At 40.6% G+C, this 23,274-nt stretch overlaps 1 protein-coding gene across 1 annotated transcript; it reads right to left on the bottom strand.

Moving 5' to 3' along the window:
• Window positions 1-1,684: 1,684 nt before the first annotated feature.
• Window positions 1,685-23,071, bottom strand: LOC146553308 (protein APCDD1). Its single transcript, XM_085253633.1, has 6 exons — window positions 22,987-23,071; window positions 22,633-22,898; window positions 15,417-15,600; window positions 14,192-14,717; window positions 3,927-4,248; window positions 1,685-2,929 (listed from the first exon to the last, which is right to left on the bottom strand). The coding sequence occupies exons 2-6, from the start codon at window positions 22,670-22,672 to the stop codon at window positions 2,466-2,468; spliced, it is 1,536 nt and encodes a 511-aa protein (XP_085109759.1). The 5' UTR covers window positions 22,673-22,898; window positions 22,987-23,071; the 3' UTR covers window positions 1,685-2,465.
• Between the last annotated feature and the right edge of the window lie 203 nt (window positions 23,072-23,274).

Raw genomic sequence — 23,274 nt, forward strand, 5'->3', positions numbered from 1 at the left:
ACAAACACTAATCCCTTTGTTTCTTATATTACAGAGGCCTTTGCTAGAAGACCACAGTTACAACTCCACGTTGTTGACGGGTAACACAGCTGACTACACAGTGATGCATCATCACAGTCGATCCTTTGTGATTGCACAAACATCTTATTTGTGTTAGACGCAGCGAGAGTCTTCGGTAATATCACTGAAGTGATTATATACAGTAGATTTTCTTCTTCACACAGCCACAGTGGAAACCAAACAATTAAGATGTGACTAAAGGGAAAATTCTCAGCTTTAATTCAAAAAGCTTGAAGAGATGAGACATTTTTATACAGTCCCATTTTTAGAGGCTCAAAATTAGACAAACAATTTTTAATATAAGGTTAGTTTCTAACACTTAGATAAAAATCTTTTGGAGTCGATGGCTGCCTGAAGTCTAGAACTCATATATAGCTAAATGCTGATTCCTCTCTTGGCATGCTCTGCTAGGTCTTTACTGCAACATAACTTCAGCTGCTGCTTATTTTGGATTTCTCTGCCCTCATTATGCACTGTTAGGTTGAGATCAGGTGACGGAGTTGGAGCCTCACAAATATCACATTTCTTTACCTTAAAAAAAAGAAACTTTTGGAGTGATCAGATCAACAATGTTGTGCGTTCCTGCCAGCACTGCAAAACCAACCCAAGACTTTTTAAGCCTAGCAATGGCCTCTTTCAGTGCAGTGTCTCCGTGAGTTCTTGTGAACTAATACCAAATGCAAGTTCTGCACTTGTAATGGAATAATAGGGAAACAAGCATCACCTGGGCAGCAAATTGTCCAATTACTTTGCAACTTTACTTTTCATTAAACCTCAGAGCTGAAGTCAGCACTTCAATCACACATTAGTTTGATTTTAAAAATCCACTGAGTTGGTTTACAAAAGCAAAACAAAACATTTTAATTGTCCAAAATGTCTGGGTCTAACTGTAGTTATTTTTGGTTGTAGAGATGTAAAGTTTCCGCTCTTCACCGATGAGGTATCATAAGCATGAACAGTTAATTATGATCAAATTGAAACACATCCAAGTGCTTGTTGATTTCTCACTGAAAAATAGCTTAAGATTCCAGAATGGATGGAGTGAAACTGAAACTAGCATACTGAAGTATTACCCTTTAAAAAGAGAAAAACAGTTTTTAGTGACTGCAAATCATAGAATTGTCATTTTATTACACAAGTAGATTTCCCAAAATTTAAGGGTTTAATTTTATTTTAAGAAAGGATAATCCTCTTAACCTTGACAAATGAGTTCCTATTTATGCTTGAAAAGGGAGTAATGTAGTAAAAATCCTTTCTGTAGTACTAGCCCAGAAGATGTAGTTCAATAAATCCATGGATTTCCAGTTCCATTAATAGCAATTATAAATGTAAAATTACTGGCAGTATAATTTCAGAGCTAACATTAAATACATTGCAGGGATGTTTTAGGTTGTTTTTCCAAGAGAAAATTTTTCCAGATGTCCAGTTTCCATCTCATATGGATTTCACTGCTTTCATATTTGTTTTAAATAGAAGTGGACCTCTGAATGTTTATTAAATGTTACGGCCATTTGATCACAGGTTTTATAGACTCAAGAAAGTAACTGGCAGAAGATCTAAATCTGCCTTTAGATCTTTGCGTATAGTCAGAGAGAAATAAAACAGTCATCGTTCACAGTTGCAATAGATTGATAAAGAACCAAAATATCCACTTTATTAGTAGTATAGAGAATGACTTGGACAAACTAATGTAGCTCTCACTTGAAGTGATCTCCTGCATTCTCGGATGTGGTAGTTTGTCACTTTTCCAGGTGTCGTTCCCACTGTGAGCATTGCGTAACTACAAAACCGCCTCGTTGGACTCAAGGTCGAGTGTCTGCCAGCGAGGAAGCAGCTGTCTGAGCGGCGAGGGAACAAAAACATCTCTCTAGATTACATGGAGGGTAACTGTTGGCACATGAAAGCGTTTTATTTCATTCAAGACAAGAGCTTGGTCATTATTTGGAATAGGAGGCCAATACCTGCTGCCGACTTCACCATACTTCAAGGCTATATGTCGAAAAGAAAAGGAAAAAAAAAAAGATTCTAACACGTTAAGTACATTTTATTGTAAACGGTGACGAGCGTGTCCTCCGATGATAGATCATATAAAACAGTCGCAGGTAAATAGATCATATATAACATATTCTCATGTCTGTGTGTGGATATAAAGACATCTTTGTATGTTTGTATAAACACAGGTCAGTCTTTGGTTCCACTCTAAAGTGCAGTTTCTGTGGTGCAGCAGTCTCAAGTCTTTGGTAAAGAGTTCAGAGGTTTAGGGACCAGTCTTTATGCTCCTTTATTCATTAAAACAACAAATGTAAACTTAGTCTACCAATGCAGTCTCTGTGACCCCCTCTGGGTCTCTGATGAATCCACACTCCTCTTTTGTGTCTTTGTGGATAAAATACTCAACCTGCTCTCTAGCTTTGCCAGAAAAGAAGTTGAGCAGTAACGAACGCGGCGATGGCCAGCGCGGCGCGTTTCTGGCCGCCTCTGTGCCATCCTGTGCAGCCGTTGGGGTGCAACGGAGGCCTCTGTGTGTCATCCCTTTGGCTGGAATCTGATGGCTGGCTGCTGGATGAACACTGGACCAGGGGCATCTGGTAGGACGTGGCTCGCTTCTCCGGGCGGTCCGGACTGGAGCCGTCGCTGGGGCGCTGGCCGTTGTAGAGCAGGTAGCGTCCATGAGCGTCCTGCTCCATGCGGAACAGCTCATACTCTGTGTGTGGCAGCCGGATGCCCAACGCCACGCAGCCATTGGTTAGGGTGACATCCTGCTCCACACCGACCTGCCAAGACCCCTGCACTCCACACTCATTACCACTGAAGACATTGAGGAGGGATGTGGTGGCCACGTCCATGGGAGTCACTCTCATGTGGTTCACTAAAAGAAGATGACATAAGAAGACCTTTAAAGCGATCTATTGTGCTTATTTTAAGCCTTTTTATTACTATTACTGAACTTTTGTCTCTCAAGTATTACTTGTTGAAACCCTGGCTGGCCATTTCTTGTTTTCACTGTGATCTAGAGCAGGGGTCCCCAACTCCAGGCCTCGAGGGCCGGTGTCCTGCAGGTTTTAGATCTCACTCTGGGTCTACACACCTAAATCACATGATTAGTTCATTACCAGGCCTTTGGAGAACTGCAAGACATGTTGAGGAGGTAATTTAGCCATTTTGAATCAGCTGTGTTGGATCACAGACACATCTAAAAACTGCAGGACACCGCCCCTGCCGTAGAGTAACATTGTTGCGCTCTGTGCACAGTCAGTATACAAGATGGGCATCGCTTTTTAGAAAGTCTACTAAAACTCCATATCTTTGAGGGTGCCCCATCTTTAAGAAATGTGGGAAAGAAACAAAGAACTACATTCTTTATCTAAAAAGTGATGCTAACACAGAAGGGACACACTCACTCATCATATCAGGTTTAAACAAAAAAAACCAACAACAACAAGATCTTGAGGCCTCAAAGTGAGACTTCACAAACCAATGGTCGATATTAGGGTAGGTGCATCCATCTTTCATTACAGCCTGTCTCCAAATGGTAGATAGACTTGAGTTTTAAATGACGTGTCATTGAACCAGTTTATTCTGCTTGTTGAAACAACCTTGTTCTTATTTCTGTCCTTCCCTTCTATCGATTGTGAAAACACTGTGTCTGCGAAGTCAATAGGGATCACATGGATCATAACACGACTACCAGTTAATTAAACAAGCAACAGTCTAACCTTTTTATTCAAACACTGCTCAAAGTGAGCACGCCAAAAATGTTAGGAACTGGTAGAGGAACTGCGTTTAAACTACACTGTATCAAAATAGGGTTTGGTAGTGTTTTTAAGAATCAGCATTACGGTAAAAATGCAATTACACTAAGTTACCTTTGAAGACAAAATCTGTTCCTCCCACGACGCGGGTTGAGTGAAGCCCTCGACTGTAGCGGCCACGGGCGTAGATGGTGAAGGTGGGGTGTTTACAGATGGGGTCAGAGTAGTGGTAGTAATGGCCCTCCCAGGTGTGGTTGTTATCGTGGAAGATGAAGTGGCGGGTCAGGAAGAGGACCTCCGGGCGAACTTCGCAGCGCTGGCTCACCCACTGACCGTACAACCCGACGGTCAGGTCGGCCCGCGGCGGCAGGATGGGAGGGTGGAACTCGTCCGAGCGGTAGATGATACGACAGGCGATGCAGCTGTGGTCGTGGTTCTAAAGAGAAAAAAAAAATTAATTTAACTCATAACAACTGATTTCATTTTACCAATAGTAAGTTTAGACAAAAAAAAAAGTCATAGCACTAAAGCACTAAAGATTGAGATTTTTCACATGACTAAAGTCATATTTACTGAAAACATACAAACTAGGACTATAAATCTCAGTCAGTCAAGCTTTAGTCACAATTGTAGTTTTGGCTTCCCACAGTTAAATGAGCATAATCGAGTGATATAGAAGATACATGCTCTGCTATTTGGAATGAAAATAAATAAATAAATAAATAAAACTTCCTAAATCACTGCCTGATGACGTGCCTTCGTGTGTCATCACAGCGGTTTCCTGCAGAGCTCAGCTGGATGTTTCTTGGACTAGTCTGGATGAGTAACAATGCATTCAAAGACAGATATACAACAGAAATCAGATGTCTGGCAAGGCGGAACGTGAAGAGCTTGTCCCTCAAAGAGGATCATGATTCTTTTTTTGGAAAAACTCGTGCAAAAAAAACAAACAAAAAACAGTCAGTTATGTTATGTGTGTCTACACTGCAAAAGAACACAATTTATTTAACTGCCTGAAGATACCACAAACTGCAATAACATTAGTGCATAAAGGGCAAAAAACCAAAAAACAATCCATGAATTGTTGCCAACACCGATTGTCCAACATAAACTCTGATCTCCATAAAAGCGAGCCTGCACAGCTGGTCACTATATCCACCAACATACTGGACAAAAGATCTGTCATCCCCTCAAGTAGTTATTTTTGGCAAAACCTGGATTATCTGCAAAACGTTACATGAGGGCATCCATTGTGTTTGCATTGACAGATTGTGCCAATAATGTGCAAACAAAAATGCCAACATGCCAAAGATGGCGAGGTCTGCTAGCAAACAAACAAACGCTGATTTGCAAATGTCAAGAATAACATTTAAAGGCTCCAGATGCCTGAAATACAAGTACTCAGTATAATCTTATAGCTAACAATAAAGTCTTTGCTGTTCTCTGCGGGATATACCATGTGATTAAAGGGATGTACACACAGGAAGAGACTAACAGCAGTGTGGCCTCCAGAGGCCATTGGATGTCAAAATGGATTCTGGCGACTCATAAGTGATGACAGTCCAAATAACCATTGGCTAAACTAAGCGAGTGGGTACTGTGTCCTGAGTTAAACCAATTCTGAGTGGAAGGATTGGTGACTGAAGCTATAAAATAAAAACAAAAGGGGGAGAAAAACAGGCTGTTTTTGCAATGATACTGTAAAGTGGAGAATATATTAGAAGGTTGTCTAAATATTCGAGACCTTAAATGTCTAACCAGTGACAAACTGTTGGACACAAAGCACTGGAAGATGAGCCAATCTCTTCATATGTTGACAGTGCTTAATATGCTGTTTGTAAAAATAAGCCATTTTCAATTCAATTCAATAAAACTTTATTGATCCTGAAGGTTGACCCCGAAGGAAATTGCTTTTGTAAACCATGTGGAACAACTCTCACTGGTAAAAACACTTATATTTACTCTACTACAATCTTATGATATTTGCTTGACTAAAAGTAAAACAACTGATCCTTAAAATAGAACTAAAACTAAATGACGTTTTAGTCAAAAGACTGAAATGAAATCAAGATTTGCTGTTAATACTGACACGGTTTATATGTCATTTTTGGATGTGTGATAATCATGGTGATAGTGTAGGATCGTGTGAACAAGTCTGATCTGCAACCATCTTGCAACCGTTTGCCTTCAAAGTAAAAGTTGCACTTTATGAAACATGTAGCCAACAGTAACAGTAAAAGTTGTTACTTTAATGGCAAATTTTCTCAATTTCTGGTTTACATTGCACTTTTTCCAAGTTTTACTTCCTCTGGGCTAGCAGTTAGCAAGTATTTGAAGACAATCATAAAAACTACAGAAGACAGTGACACTCTACTAGCAACCAAAACAATCCCAAGAAGCCTTCTTTGAATCCAGTTTCCACGGCAGTCAGTGGTCACATCATGTCTAAATTGGTACACAACATGACGTCATGTGAAAAATCTCAATAATCAGAACTCCACTCATCATGTCTGAGTTCAAATCACGAGATGACAATGGTGAAAACACTGGTGGTGAGTGATTTCACAGTGGTTACGTCTGTGTTTTATACCGTCTATAGTCCGACTGCATCCAACATTTACATTTATACAGGTGGGTGATGTGAGAAGATTTCAAGGCTGCACAAGAAGTGGTCAGATAAAAAGAAAAAGTGAACCATTTATAAGACAGTCAGCTTATTATAGTGCAAACTGTTCACGAACTCAAAGTTTAGCCTGCTACTCAAACAAAGACAAAACAGAAGCATGTTCACTGAAATCTGTTTGTCCTGAAAACCTTTCATGACATCAGCACATTGTGTCATGAAATTCACACACAGAACTACTGGAATCTGTTCGGAGGAGAGTAAGGAAACTATTTCATTCAGTCTGACCCTCTGGAGTGTTTGGAGCCAAAGAGAACACATTGTTTCACAGTACAACACAGATGTCGGGACTACTTAAAGCCATTACACAGAAAACAGCATGCTGAGTTTTAATGCCACACACACACACACACACACACACAACATTTGTACATGCATAAAAAAAACAGTTAATCATATTCAGTTAATATCACTAGTCAGGTGGAGCAGCTTGTGTCCACAGACAGGACGGCCGGGGCTCTCCAACAGACTCAGAGCTGGAAACTACATCCCATATTCCACAAAATCTCTTCCAAAGACTGAACTCCAGGGAACCAATTCAGTTTTTTGTTATTTGAGGGTGGTCAAAATTTAAGACCTGACCTTCTCAACTCAATCGCTCTTTTTCCCAGACAACATTATGTCTGCATGAGATTTATGGGGAGTTTTAAAAGAAAGAAAGAAATGGAGAACGGTAAAATGAGGAGAAAAAGCTGGAGTATCACTACATCCTGCAGATGAGATAATCCCACTGCAGCTCCATAACCGCCTCAGAGCGAAAGGTTAATGGGACGACTGGAAGGGAGGCCTCCCACCAGAATATGTGTGAGAGAACAGTGTGTTTTTAAAAGCTGTGCACTATGTGTGTGTTTATATAAGAGTTGCATATGAAGAGAGGAAAATGCAGCATGTGCGTATATTTTAGCATATATATGTGTGGACATAAGAAAAAGAGCCGGAATCCGGAGAGTTTCAGTCGCAGGTGTGGAAAATGTTTTGTATCTGAAGGGACTCAGAGCCCATAAAATATAGACTTCCTGTCTGGCCTAACAATGAATATGTCCTCCTACTGATACCAATCTGTCCCATATATCATGACACTACCAATGATTTAAACCAGTGCAGGGTTTGTTTGTTTTTTGCTTCTTTTCCTGATAATGTTATCTGAAAATATAAATCAAACAAAATGACACTACAAGCTCAGAGTTTCTTCCAGAAAAGTTGTGAGTGGGGGGCTGGAGGTGCTTCATTAATATAGCAATATTTAACTGTTGTAATCATAATCATCAATTATGAAGGAAAAAAAAAATATGCTCACTTTGGACAATGGATGAAGAGAGAGATGGACCAGGGAGTTTATTTCCCACATCCACTGCATAAAGAGTAAAGTGCATAAAGGAGAGCATTAAATCACAGATGGCCTCATTCACAAAGGATTATGGGTAATTCATCCTCTCTTGATTAGTGGACATAACTGTACAGATATCAACTCTGCAGCTAATGATTTAAACTGCCTGGTGAGACGGTGAGGTGTACCAGGGGAAATGTTCAGGAGCAGAGGGAGTGAACGTGGATGAGTTCAGATACTTGGGGTAAATCATCCAAAGCCACAGACAGTGCACAGGAGAGGTGAGGAAGAGAGCGCAGCATCAGGGGTGATTTAAGACAGAAGGATAGCGGCAAGAGTGAAGATGAAGGTTTACAAGATGGTAATGAGATCCGCTACGGTGTATGGTTTGGAAACGGGGGGCAGAGTTGGAAAGTCAGAGGTTTCAAATGAAAAGAATTTGCCTGGGAGTGCAGCTCAACAACCGCTTATTTTTAATCCGGGATGTACAGGATTAGAAATTAGCATATCAGAGGAATGGCTCAGGCTGCTTTAAAGAAGCAATGCAGAGATGGTTTGAACATGTGCAGAGTAGGAGAATGCTGAACATGGAGATTTCTGGATACAGCGAAGGAGGACATGCAGAGGACACTAGGGAGAGGGTTAGATGGAGGCAGATAGTCTTCTATGGCCACCTGTGAATCTGTAATAATCATAAGAAAAATATGAGAATATGAAAAAGATTAAACTAACCAAAAATGAATCTAAATTTTGTGTAAAAATAAATGAATAAACCCAGTGCACAGGTGTGACAGGGCTCATCTTAGCCAGAACAAGGACAAGCCATGCTTGTACTCGTCCTCATCTAAACCGTGTAAATGCAGTTAGTTCAGTGTTCAAAGAGACTTTCAGTAGAAGACTGAAATAACACCAGAGTGTGAGAGGCTGCGTTTCTTGACCAAAATTTGGAATTTTTATTTTTTTATTTGAAACTCTGATTTTAGTTACAATTGTTGACAATGACGAGCATTAAGAAATTCTGTACGTAATAATAACGGTAGTGTCATAAAGCATGTGTTAAATGTTTATAAACTATTTACTGACAAACAAACTGGTGGTGGTGGAGAATATTTGATTGAATATTTAATTGTTCAATTAAAAACTACATTTAAAATAAAAGGCTGCTTCATCAGAGTAGTTCCCTTTTATTTACTTGTAAACGGGTTAATTATGTTTGATGTACAAGTGGGATAAATGCCCTCATAACCAGCAAAAATGCTGAGAAGTTTAAGTGGATCTGAGCATGGATGGGTTTTCAGTGTGTCAGTGACCAAAGACTCCAGCCAAGAGTTCAACCTTGTATTTAACAGGAAATCATTAGCAGGCAGGTTTCTTTGCCGCGTTGAGCCTACAGTGTCCGGCTTGCCATGAAATGCTGGACGCACTTTTAGGTAGAAGCAAAGTATTTTATAACTTTACTGGAAATGAAGAAAATAAAAACGGAGGAAATGAGGGAGGATATTACTACCCTTGCTACATATAAGTGACTTCCCCCCCCCCCATTTCATTTCATTTTTTTTTTACTATACTGAACAGAGGTGACGTACAAATAAAGTGCAATCCAAGTCATGGCAGATAAAGGAGCATTAGAGCTGAATTCTTCCATTTGGGACGTAGTTCAGGGAAAGCTGATGTCCAGGAGCAAACATTTTATGAGAAACTGAAACCATATCAGACTTTCAAAACCTTCCGTAGAGACCTGTTGGCAAAACAGACAGTCCTAATACTTTGATTTTTTTAAACTGGCATCCATTGAGCTATACCAGTATCCCTTCTGTAAGACGACTTCCTGGGAATTCATAAAAAACCTTTCATCTCAGATTGACCTGCTTTATTGCTCAAGTTTTGAGGTACTTTCATGAAAGAAATGACCAAGAGCAGCACAACAAGTACACACACAAAATGAGCAAACACAACACTTTAAAAACAGCAACAATATAGAAAAAAACCCCAAAACTGATCCCTTCTTAACAAGGATCATTATCAAGTGGTCATTACGCCGCCTCAGTGACGCAGCAATGAGCCGGGGCGACAGAAAACTTAAAAACACAGTCCCCCGCTTTGCTCTTGCATCACTGCTGAGTTCCACCCAGGAACCACAAATGAACATGCTGGCACCAGCAAATGTTCTGGCCTGGGACCAGTCCTGGGACCAGCCCTGGGTACACTGCTCAAGATTAATGTATTGGATCATCACCATGGCAATAAAAAAAAAATAAAAATCCCTAAAAAGAAACCATTACAACCTCAAGAGATGGTCCAGTTGAGTGCTTTTCGAGTAAGAACGAGTGCGGTACTCTGTACTGCTGCTTTACCAAGAAAATATACGAAACTTAATTTACTGTAACTGAAAAATGCCGTGAAAAACAATACTGTAATGTAGACCTTTGTGTTATTATAGAAACAAATGACCACGTTTACCCAAATGGGGAGTTACTAAGGAGCTACTTTTTTTGCAAGTTTTATAATGTTCACCTTCAAGAGTTTGGTTTCCACTCAAATACAGTGGAGTTTCAAAGAATCTATTCTGCATTAAATCAAGTTAAACTGTATTTTATTACCATCATGTCCAGTGTTTATTCCTTGAGCACTGTTCTGGTCTCCAACATCTCTTTTTGTAAATACCTTTAGCTACTAAACGCTCCACTATGTTTGTGTCTGAATGTAAATCAAAGCAGTGAAATTGATGGTTTTAAAACCAGCACACTGAGTTGAAAGATGCTGAAATCACAGCCTGTGTATCTGAGATGACATCATACATTGGTCTGTGAACAACACCCTCAAGATAGGAATTTCAGCCATCACCATATTTGTTTTTAAACTAAACTAAACATGAGAGATTGCTGAATCTGAGAATACGATTAAAACCTTGGAGCACATATCTTCTATTCTACTTCATTATTTAGCACAGTGGACTGATCTGCATGTTTGTTTTGGCACAGATTTTATGCCGGACACCATCCCATTCATTCAGGCTTAGGATTGGAGCCATGAAGATATCAGCTTGTGAGTCTCTGGGACTTTTGTCTACACCCAATCTCTAACCGTAGGTATTTTGCGAGTATGCTGAATGTATTTACCACTACATCACGGAGAAGTAGTTTAATTAAACGGGACAAACATCAAGTCATGTTTAATAAAAACTTAAATGAGTGATTAAGTTGCAGAGTCATTTTTAAATTTCAGATCCGATTTCTATTTGTAACCTAAAGAGTCGCCCCCCTGTTGGTCATTAGAAAGAATGCAGTTTTAAGGCACTTTGACACTGGATTCACCTTTTAAGGGGAAATTATGGTACAGCAGTGGCTGTGTGCTGGCAGCTAAATACTGCCCATCTACCTGCAGACAGCATCTTGTCAGATGGGGGCACACCCATGTGCGCTACTCTTGCTTGTGCTGTTGCTGGTCCATTAGCCAGCAGTGCAGAGGAGTCAAACTGAGTGTTAAAAACTATGGAAAGCCAATTCTTGTGTACTTTCCTGGTGCTCCCTTCCCTTTTCTGGCACATTTTTCAACCAATCAGCATTCAACTGATACACAGAGTCATCCATATAGCGCGCCATGCATTTGGGATTTTGGAGGACTGTAGGGGAGCATGTTGGCATTGGCTGAAAGGCTCTCTATAGGTTCTTCATAGGCAAACACATACATAAACTGGCATAATTAAGCATTAGGTGCAAAGACTACATCCATTTTTTAAATGTGATTAAAATGATCTGAAGTGCAAAGTGCAGCTGTAGTGATTGGCAATAATCTTCTGTATGTAGATGCATGCACCGTTTTGATTAATGCATTTAATGAAAATCCCACAGTCCAAAGACATACCATGGGGTTTTGGTTAATTGGTGACTCTAAACTGCCCTTAGGTGTGAATGCAAGTGTGAATGGTTGTCTGTCTCTCTACGTTAGCCCTGCATCAGGCTCGTGACCTGTCCAGGGTATACCCAGCTTCTTGCCCTATGGTAGATGGGATAGGCTCCCCCTGAAAAGCATAAGCAAAGAGAATGGATGGATGGGATTTAAAGAAATTAAGAAGAGTATTTCTGTAACAGAAACACTCTTCAGGTTACTGAGAGACAATCTTTTGTTTCTCAGTAATCTGAAGAACACACTGAAGAGTTTTTATTGGAACTGCTTCCTGGCAAAGAAACAGTCCCTGTTCTAGCTTGACAGCAGGATGTTTCGAAAATACACAAAAAGACTGGCGGTGTTTCAGGGAAGAGAATACTTTTTATAAGGTTTGTTAAAAAGAAACTTCACTGACATTAACTGAACCGGAGTGGTAACAGAAATGAAAGAGACAGAAGCAAAAACTCCCTTTTTTCCCTTCAAGGCTGCAACTCTAGGACTGATTCCCAGTTTGGAAGTGTCACTGAAAATTCCGCCAACAGTCCAACTTCCTTTTTTTATTCCAAAAAGATTGAAGACAAAACGGAGCACATGCAACAGTTTGATTTGAGCCCCAGGCATGCATAAGATCGGAGCTGGTATGTGCTCACTGGACTAATTCATATGGCCGCATCAATCCAAATTCCAGGAATACCGCATGATGATTGCTCCCAGAGATAGGCTCGGTTTCACATTGCATCTCTGCAGGCCAGAGGGGCTTAAGGAGAGCAGCTCTGGTCATTACAGCGCCACAGGGGAGCTTGTCTGATCACAGCTCGTCACCCCACACACCGTTTACATTCTGATCAGCAACACCAAGCCCCGTCATCCCCATACATATGAATGTTTATTTAGACAGCGGACCCGAACAGGATTTCATTGTGATCTCTGTAGAGGGTGACAGTGAAAACATCACTCTAGGGTTTCAGCCAGCGGGGAAACTCCTTTTCAGCAGTGTAAATACAGAAATTATATCCTGTAAGCACAGTGGAGATGAAATCAGTATGTAGATAGTTTCTGGTTTCTTTCAGTGCAAATATTTAGTGTGCAAAGGTCTAAGCTCAAGATTATTGACTTACACAGAGATCCTAACACAGACTAGGGTTTTCTAAATAGATATCAGTTAGGTACAACAGATGGGCTTAACCGCCTCAGAATAATTTGGATTATCAATAACTCGATAATTCAGCAGAATAATGTAATTTTCCCCCCCCTAAAAAAAAAAAACAAAAACAACAGGCCTTCCCTCTAAAACACAATAAACACAATTAGTAAACAGTTTATCCTGGTCTCCTCACTGATTTTGGTTAAATTATACATAAGATAGCTCCCAAATTAAAATGTATGTTTTTCAGGTCAGCTCAGGTTCTATCTGGTGTGTGTGGTCTTTGTGGCGTGGAGGGTCAACACAGCAGGGATGGAGTTCAGCTGAGGTTGCACACTGAGTTGCATGCTCGGGACAGAAAACAAAACCCTACCTACGATCCAATGAATACAAACGTCAGGTTTCTGGGTGGGAAGAGTTCTCATTCCCGTCGCTCAACTAAGGACTCCTACTGGTAAGTCATGGTTCCTGCACAGTGAGGCAGCTATCCCCTGCAGGTAATAACTGTTGTTACTGGCAGAGATTCTGCACAACTACAAACTTCAACATAGTCCCTGCCTTACCAACTTTAAAATAATACTGGCTGTTTACTGACAGAGAAGCCTAGTGTCTTAACCACAGACTGTGCATAAAAGATGGAAGTAGCTTCCAGTTGTGACATTTGAAACCGAAGTGGGTGTGCCTTAAACTTGCATTCTTTCTAATGCCCTTAAGGGGGCGACTGCTGGTTTCAAAAAGGAGCCTGGTTGCAAAGAAAGTCTGTTGGAAAATGCTAAACAAACATTCTGCAGATCAGCTTTTGAGCCGAGTTACTACTTTCAAGCTGTCTTTAATACAACATAATGTTCATTTTGTAAATTACAGTTCCCACTAGAGTCAAAAGAGGATCAAAGGGTGCATGTTTCAGAATGAGATTTCCGTGCGAGGGTTCAGTGTCTAAGAGCTTCACAGTCTATCCACTCCATGTCTGGTTACAAAACACAAAGATGGCGACAGTGATGACACTCAGCTTGATGCGTCATGATGGTACTTAATTGACTAATGAGTGTTGCCATCTTTTATATACAGTCACACTATTGCTGATTTAAAAAATGTAGGCTTTTAGACAACCCAACAGGTTGTGCTGAAGTACAGCAGTAGACTTTTAAGGCTATAACAATAGTTCAAAGTTATGGACGCCCCAAAACTTATTTTTTAATGTTTTGTAATTATAAAAACTCTTTAATTTAATATTACGACCCACAAGTGGACAAACTCTGTTCTAGAATCAAGTCTAAGGCTACATAATAGCATCAATGCACTAAGCCCTAAGCGAGGGAGGATCATTAGGGACTTGCCTTGGCGTTTTGCAAAGCGGTCTGGTAGCTGGACGGCTTGTAGTACAACCTCTGCGATGGTTCAGTGTGTATGTCTCCTAGAAACAGCTCCTCCACCAGGTGATCCAGGTTGTGGTGCAGGTACTGCTTCTCCACTCTCAGCAGCTGCAGCTCATGCATGGCAAAGTTAAGCTCTCTGGTGCAGTCGTAGTCGCCCTCCTCGCTCACCAGCTCGTACATCGCGTTGGGTTCCCAGGCGCCCTTCACTGCCCCTCGGCAGCTGCGGTTGAGCCTCTGGCTGAGCTCTTTGTCCACGGTGGCTGTGTGATACACCATCTGGACACGATGGAGCTGGTACTCCGCCTCTGTGCCACCGCGGATGATCCAGGAAGCCTGGCGTAAGCGCAGTCGACCCCGAATCACCAGCGTGTAGATGGGTTTGGTGCAGTGGTTGTCCTCATAATAAAACTGGTGAGCCTGGAAGGTGTTGTTGGGGTAAAACCTGTAGGAGCGTGTCAGGAACTCTGGGCCTGGTCTGACCTCACAGCTGAAAGAGAGGACAGATGGCTGTTAAAAAGAAACAAAAAAAAAAAAAACCCTTAAAAACATTTATGTTTGTGTGAAGAGCTGAGTGGTATTCATGTTCCTTGCCTTGAGTTTCACAAACAGCATGTTTGAAATATAACCCAATTAATCTGCACAGAAGATTGACTAACTTCAGTCTTTTTTATTGGTTGTACGTCTTTGGTTTATTCTTTTGTGAAGAATGTCACGAGATCAGCGTAAGTTTCTGTCTGGTGGTGCATTCAGAGAAGCTCAGACATGTCAGACCTGACAGGAGGAGGCTGAAACTAATCTGTATCTATATATCTATATATAAAGAGCAAAAGCCCCACCCACTTGCTGTTGTTCTTTTTTAACATCATAACCAATGAGTTTGTCTATTACTATTTGTGTTCCTGTTTCCCCATTGTTGAGTTGCAACCATTAGTTTAAAGGAAGCCTCCAAACCACTCCCATGTGCCTGTGAACCACATCAGTGGGCGTAAAAATAAAGAAATGTGGTGAACACACATTGACTCACAGTGAAAGTAATGTAAGCTTTAATTAAAAAAAAAAAAAAAAAAAAATCACCTCCTGCTAAGAGTTTCTTACTATAATGAAGTGAAAGTAGTAGCTTGCTAGAGAGTAATGCAAACTCTTAAAGATTTTGGTTAGGGGGAAGATACAGAGAAAAGACGCCAACCTGGTGGACACCCAGTGGCCCTCCACGCTGGGAGGCATCTGCACAGTGATCCGGGCGCCATTGTGAAGGTGCTTTAGCATGTGCTGGCACTGGGAGTCTTTGATAGATCGGCCAAAGGTTTTCTCTGGATAGAGGCGACTTGAGCGGCTTTCCGAGTAGTGAAGAGAGGAACCTTCAACCCAAACTGTGGGAACAAGACGATGAGAAAACAAAGATGATGATGACGACGAGCCTTTACGTACAATAACAAATGTAAAACAATCAAAACGAAAAATTACATTGTAAACAGCTGTTGAATTACCATTGAGCAGCGTTTGAACATCAAATGTTGGGGTCACCGAGTTTGAAAGGCTGGATAAACCACAGAGGAATCTGTTTATTCTGGCATATCTTTACCTTCTAAAAAAATTACCGCTTTTAGGACAACTGGGAAGGCCAATTACGCTGAGATCAAACGGAACAGCAGTCTCCCTCATGCTTTCAATCTGCCAGGCCTCTTTGAAGTGTTTAGAAGGTTTAAGTTTGTCATTTTAACTCTTGTCATTGCCAGAGATTACATGGCTGCTCCAACAACCTGTAACACCTGGTATGAATGAAAATGAGCAGATCATGAGACAGGTTGAGGGCCAATTAGTGAATTTCGGCTTCCACTCACTTTTAACAACAACATTCAAACGAACCAAGACAAATGACGAAGATTTGTATGCTCAGTTCCCACACCGCCCGCGTGCCCTTGACGCACCACATGGAAAAACAATACCTTCAGCGATGGACTGAGCTTAAAGGGATAAAATGTCGGAAATGAAAGCACTTAAAAAGCCTACAGCCAGAGAAAAGCCCCGAAGCTCACATTCCCTCAAGGATTTATGCCATGTAATACTCCGATATCATCAAAATCTACCTTGAAATATGAAGACTTTGCCATGAATTCTTTCTATCAGACCCGACTTGCCTGGCAATATCATTTAATGCCCAGGAATGCCACTGCGGTCGCCTCTGAGCTTTTAATTTGAGACTAATAACACTGAAGGAGGGAGAAAAACATCTGATTAAAAGAAGCCAAAAGCTCCATGAAGAACAAAGCTCCATCCAGCTGTTTTACACCCAGTCGGGCAGCTCCTATGAGAGCTAGCCCAGGCTTGTGTGCAAATCACCACATCACAGCACTGCTGAATGGAAACACTGGACAGTGGGAGAGACTTGATCCCCCGACTCAGCTGGTGGTATTAGTAACGCTGCTCTGTTTGCTGTAGCTGATCTTAAAAATCAAAGGAGACACTTCACAGTTTGCTGCATGTTATGCGTGTATGTATATAAATGTTTTTTTGGTTTTTTTAAACACCTGCACTCGGCTTGGACCACAGCAACGATCTGAGCGGCTGCCAACAGCTTGTTTTCACTATGATGAGAGCAAAAACTAACAGTGTGCGCTTGAGAGTGTTAAAAAAGGAAACCTGGTGAGATGTATAATCTAAAACACACTTAACACTTTTATGCAACCCCTTGGGTTTAATAGCAGGTGAATTTAAGGGTTGAGCACATCCAAAAGAAAACTAACAGAAATCTAGCTGCGAAACTGTTACCCGGTTATAAATTAGGTGAATAGAACATAAAGTGGTACACCGTGCCATTATGTATTTAACAGAAGAATTTTTTAAGAGAAAATGCAAAAGCAGTTCGGGGGTGTGCTGGTGTGGCGCATTCAAGCAGGAAAGAAGTCAGAGATGATCTCAGAGAAGCTTTTGTTGCTGCCCATTAATCTGGGAAGGGCCATTTCCAAACAGTTTGAAGTCTGTCATTATGCAGCGGAAAGATTATTCACAAGTGCAAATCATTCAAGACTGTAACCAATCTTCTAAGGAGTGGACGTCCCAGCAAATTCACCCCAAGGTCACAACGTGCAAAGCTGAGATAAATTGCAAACCCCCCCCAAACCCAAGCGCTACATCTTAGACCGCACAGGCCTTAATTAGCATGTTAAATGCTAAAAGTTCAGGACAGCACAATCAGAAAAAGAATGAACAAGTATGGCTTGTTTGGAAGGTATGCCAGCCTCTTGGCTCTAGAAAGAACAGGAAAACCACAGGACCTCTTGGACAGTGTCCTTCAAACAGATCAGACCAAAGTGGAGATGTTTGGCAACAACACGCAGCAGCACGTTTAGCAAAAAAAGCAAAGGCAATATAATAGAAAAAACAGCTTATATCAGTGTTGATTGAAGGTGATGATTTGAGCTTGTTTTGCAGCCAGGACCTGGGCACCTTACAGTCATTGAGTTGACCGTGAACTCCTCTACTCTACAGTCAAATGATCCCCATGGCTGAATAGCTGAAAAAGAAAAGAATCGAGATGTTGCAACGGCCCAGTCAAAGTCCAGACCTCAACCTGATTGAAATGTTGTGGTGGAACCTTAAGAGAGCTGTGCCTAGATGAGTTCATGGAAACCTCAATGAACTGAACGAAACTGTAAAGACGAGTTGGCCAGAATTCGTTAGCAATCAAACGAGAGCCCGATCCAGTCGCACAGAGAACGATTACTTCAAGTTAAAAACTGTTAAAGATGATTCTACAAGCTAAAACCTCAGAGGGTGTACTTAGTTTGTCACACGCTTCTGCATTTTGGCTTCGTTTTTGTTAAACAATGACAGTGTAATATGTCATGTTGTGGTTCATCTGAGATTTTATTTGCTGATTTTTTTTTAATTATATCCTATATGTAAAACTAATTTTATCCATCAGTCTGCTAACATAATGTTTTCTGAAGTTTGTGCTCAGTGGAGACCCGGGGATTGTCTGGAAAACTGGAATAACACTATCGGATCATTTTTTCTGAGAAAAATGAAGATTGGAACGGGAATTTCAATTAGATATACTAGTTGATATTGACAGTGCTTTTTATAAAAAAAATAAAAAATAAAAAAAAAAGGTAGATCTGTGATCTTTTAGCTTTACCTGGCAGAGTTGGGTCTGGAATTTGTTCAGAAGCATCATATAAGCCAGAAAAGTGGAACTAAGAAGAATCCTGAATAGAAATTTGCCGTTTTCACACCTCATCCACAAAGAGCCAATCAACAGCTGAACTATGAAACATTTGAGCCAGTCATGTTGCACTGAAGCATGCGCACAGCAGAGACGGAGTTTCAACTGAGTGGTGGGACACGAATCTGCTGGCTATTGGAGTAAAGATGGTACTTGGTGTACTTTTTTCTCACATTACTGTGTGAGCATAAGTTCATTAACCAAAAAAACCTCCCCAAAACAAAAAAGAAACAAAAAAAAGGACAGAACTAATTTTTTTGAGGAGGGAGTGGTTTCTAAAGGTTACTGAAGCTTAATGTCAGATTTACGCAACAGCCTGAGAATGAAGGAGGAGAATAATAAATCTTTGTTTCTGTGAAAATCTGCTGTTTCGTTAGATTAAGACATAATTTGTTATCTCCAACAATGTTTTCCTAAGTCGTGGTCAAATGTTTTTTTTTTCTCTTTGTGATAAGATTGTGAGCAACATCGCTGATATCTTTCTGTCATGACGTTAGACAGACCTGATCCAGAGTCAGCAGTGTCATAGGGAAGCCTGTGCAAATATCAAAATTATAATGAAACGTGAGCTTCGTTTTGAACCACAGTTACAAATCTTCTTACATTACATCAAAGACAAATGTGGACCTACTCGAAATGGAAAACAGACTCAGACAGGGAAATAAATGAGGAAATGATTATATGGAGGTTATGCGTAGCTTGTTAAAAGTGACTTTATAAGAGGAGGCATCAGACGCCTGCTTCTTTGCACTTTTTTAGTGTTGAATGTGTGACTTTCTTCCACTAGTTTTTTTTTTTTTTTTTTAACTCTTCGTTCGTGAAGGCAATAATCAGAACGGCTCCACTCAAACTCTTTCTGGCCCTTCGCTGCTGCTGCTGCTTTCCCAAACTGCTGCTCTATCTAAATCAAAGCACCCACAAAACTCCCAGAGTCCCAAACCACGGCGAACATTTCCAGTTGGCCCGATCCCACTGGTGAGGTAAGAAGGCTGGGACCCCTGACAAGAAGAGAGACTGTACAGTATTTATGGGAAGAGAAAAATCCTAAATTTCCAGAGCAGAGACCAGACAAAGGACTTTTCTTCTTGTTATCTCAGAGTCTGGCAGTGACCGCGCAGGAGTTGAAAAGGGTAGACAAAATGACACTTCAACTTCAGGGCAGCTGCATCCAGAGGTGGGAAGTTATAGAGTACATAAAAAAAAAAAAAAGAAAAAAAGAGAAAAGTGGAGGTGCTTGAGTACTTTGAAAGGCTTTCTACTTGGAGATCAGAAGGAAAATTGCACATTTCGAAAGCCAGTACACATTTATCTAAGTTACTTACACAGATTAGGAAGTAAAAGCCATAAAATACTGCTTTGGTTCAGTAACAAGAGTAGAGCCAGCTGTCAGATTGTACTTGCATGGGGGAAATGCCAAAACAATGTCAAAGGAAAGAGGAGCTTTGAGCTACACTTGACTCCCTGTTTTTGTATTTTAGATGCATTTAGGTAAACTTATATAAACTTGAGAGAAAAATAAGTAATAAGATACAGTACAGCCATACAGGCTGTAATTTGGCACAGAAAACGCTCATGTTTAGCAGGTGTAATGCACGCTAGCGGTGAGCATTAAACATTAAGAAGGCTGAGCCAGGAGGGAACGTCATTGCTTCTAGTCTAAGTTTTTACCCGAGGGTGGCAGGAGTAGGAAACCCAGTTTTAATTTTCCTCAGTGGGACACGCATATCTACAAATTTCAAGTTGCTAAGACAAAACCATGATCGTCAATATCACAGTGGTGCCAAGTGAAAAGCCATCAGAAACAGCAGGTATTTTCAGGCTCTGGGGCTCATGGCAATCAGGTTGATGAGATTTTTTACTCTGGACCAAATGTTGGAAAATACATTTTCTATTTTTGTTCAGAATTTTTCTTCCTTTGGGACAAATTAAAGACATCCATCCATTTTCTTCCACTTCTCCAATTTCCTTAATCCAAACCTTTGACTGTTTTTGAAAAATGTTGAAGAAATAAGAAAAAAAGTCACCACCATAATTACTATTAATAAAAAAAATAATACTTTTTTAATTCTGAAAAAATACACCAACATAGACCACACACGAATGGAACAGGAATTTCACAGGGCCCCTGTAGTCTCATTTTAGAGTATTTAGCAGCTGCTTTGGCACTTTAAAGGTTTTTGGGGGATTTTTCTTGGAAGCTATCTGATTCTTCGTAGCTCAACCTTCAAGAGGAAAAATGGAAATGTGAACATCTGCATTTCAGTGTCAACAACAACAGCTCCAACAGCTGATGTGGACCATGCTTCACATAAAAGTTACAGAAAAGTGACTAAATGGACCTTGAGATGAGATTGTTTTGTAATCCATCCAAACTTCACAACCAGCACTTTTACTGCATTCCTGCACTGGCTGCTGATACAGATGTGCAGGACAAACCGGGCTACAAATTGTGCCTCCTACTTCCTTTCCTCGCTTCCTTTCGCTGCAGTTTGACTGCATCTCTCTCAGTTATGCCGGCATGACTCTCCCTCTCGCTATGAAATTATTGTGCAAATTGTCTGAGTGATGCTTTGCAATTATGGCAATGGTTATTTGGCGTCTTTGGAGATCTGCTAGTCTCAAACTGCTTTGACTTCCAGACCACTTTAACAGCTGATAAATGCTGGTAACTGGCATCCAACCCAGTGCAACCCCAAATTACAGCAGCTTTTGCAGAGCCAGACCGATGCATCGGCAGACTGACAGCACTAGCTGATACGATATATTATGTTTTAGGCATTTTGCACAAATGCTTTTATGAACCTTCAAGACATCAACACAAACTCCTTTAAATGATTTCAATCACAGTGTGTCAGCAACGTAGCCGGTTTTGTTGGTGTATTACCATTCACTAAAGTTACTTTACAGTGACTACTGTGATGTTAAGTACAGAATTATTGGCTATGATTTTATAATACAATAGCACATCTGTCCAATCTGGATTTCAGAGGCAGGCATGAGATTAAAATGTGTATTTTTTCTTTTTTTTTTTAACCCCTTTTTTGAACCAAAATGCCAATTTTGGCAATATATGTGTAATATTAGTCAAATTATAGCAAATATGGGTGAAATGTGTTTCTATTTTTTTATTGCTACTTTCTATTCTTTCAACTTTTCTGAAAATTTAAAGAAACTATAGCCACATGACCACCACACACAAAATAATATAATGATAAAAAAAAACAACAGCAACTACTCTGAAATGAACATTAAAGTAAAGCTGTCAGTTAAGCCAATATCTATATGCGGATACAATAAAAACTTCATGGCTCCATTGAGGTCCACTGAGCAGAATAGATTAGATTCAGTAAAAAGGTGAAATAGAAGCAGCTGCTCTTCCGTGGGTCCATTTCTTGGCTTTTTTTTTAACCTTTCCGTTTTGCTCTCCAAAGACACGCTGAGGTTTTCTCTCCCAGTAAATTTACAGCGCACTCTAATCTAGCCTGACAGTGCATTTTCATTGCCACTCTGAAAGGCTGCAATAACACACCACTTAATTGAACGTTCGGATTCACTTAAACACACTTAAGGATAAGTGGACCCCAAAATGTTTTTTTTTTATCTCAACCAGGTTATTTGAAGTTGCTGCCAAATGTTGCCTTCCACTGTCACTGGCAACAGATGGATTGGGTCAACTGCAGTCCCATAATCCTCTGCTGCTCAGACAGGGTTTTCATCAGGATTGGATGTTTTAAGTGGCTCTTAACTCTCGCAGCGCTTTCATCTGCCCAGCAGCCTCGGGGAAGATTTTTATTGCCTTCTAACCTTTATACATCACTATGGCATAAGGCGCAAAGTTAACACAAAGTTTGTCCTGAATGGAGGCAAACATCAAGCCATGATAGTGAACAGGTGTGATGAAGGGGATTTTAACCTATGAGTGACCCACATCTTACATATGTGCGGTTTAAATGATTAGCAAAGTAAATAAATTAACTTAAATGACCGTCTGAAATTGTTCTAACTGTACAGCTTGTATAGAAAAACAAATACGAAACACATGGACATGTTTCCAAGCGCACGTGGAGTAAAACATGCTTTGAGCTCAGTTTTTTTAAAATCTTTTAACACTGACACTTGTTGCAGCGCATGAAACCTCAGAATAACAAACACTAGCACATGGGGAAAAGTTTCTTACCCAAAAAAGCAACGAGAAGCAGCTTAGATGACGGCCCCATTTCAGACTTGGTTGGATTAAAACGAGCTTCACGCTGGTCACAACGGAGATCAGGCTTCCCTTTATTCAGCGTCCGAAGTTATTCCGACAGAAATCCTCACATTTTGGATCCAAAGCGTGGAGAAAACACTTTTGCAAAATCCGAGCATCATATGAAGAATGCTCTCGATACGCAGAGGGAGAGAATAAGAAGCCCGCTGTACTTTCGCATCCGAACAAAGAATCCTCTGGAAATCAAAGTAAAGTTTAAACTTTACAGCGAGCCACCCTGAAACAGTCAGAGATTGTGGTGCTGAGTTCAAAAGGCTTTCTTACTTTAGCGCGCGTGTCCTGTGTGCTGCGCCCCGGAGGAGTGTTTGGAAGTGTGTCCAGAGATTGGACTCACCCCGCCCATTTAGATATTATATGGGCGTGGGGAGGGTGCTTAAGCTTCCCCAGTGAAGTGCAAAATCCAAAGAGAGAAAAAAAAAGGTATTTTTCACCTTCTCATATTTTTTGGGGGGAGTACATTTTCTGTATTTTCGGGTTGAATATGTTATTTTTCTCATTGCATTTTAAATATCCATGACTGTAAAAATAAGATGCCATAAAAAAACAGATATT

Source organism: Mchenga conophoros, linkage group LG18 (genome assembly GCF_057382185.1).
Source record: "Mchenga conophoros isolate Kocher_MC1m ecotype Shallow Benthic linkage group LG18, M_conophoros_male_GT1.1, whole genome shotgun sequence".
NCBI lineage: Eukaryota > Metazoa > Chordata > Actinopteri > Cichliformes > Cichlidae > Mchenga > Mchenga conophoros.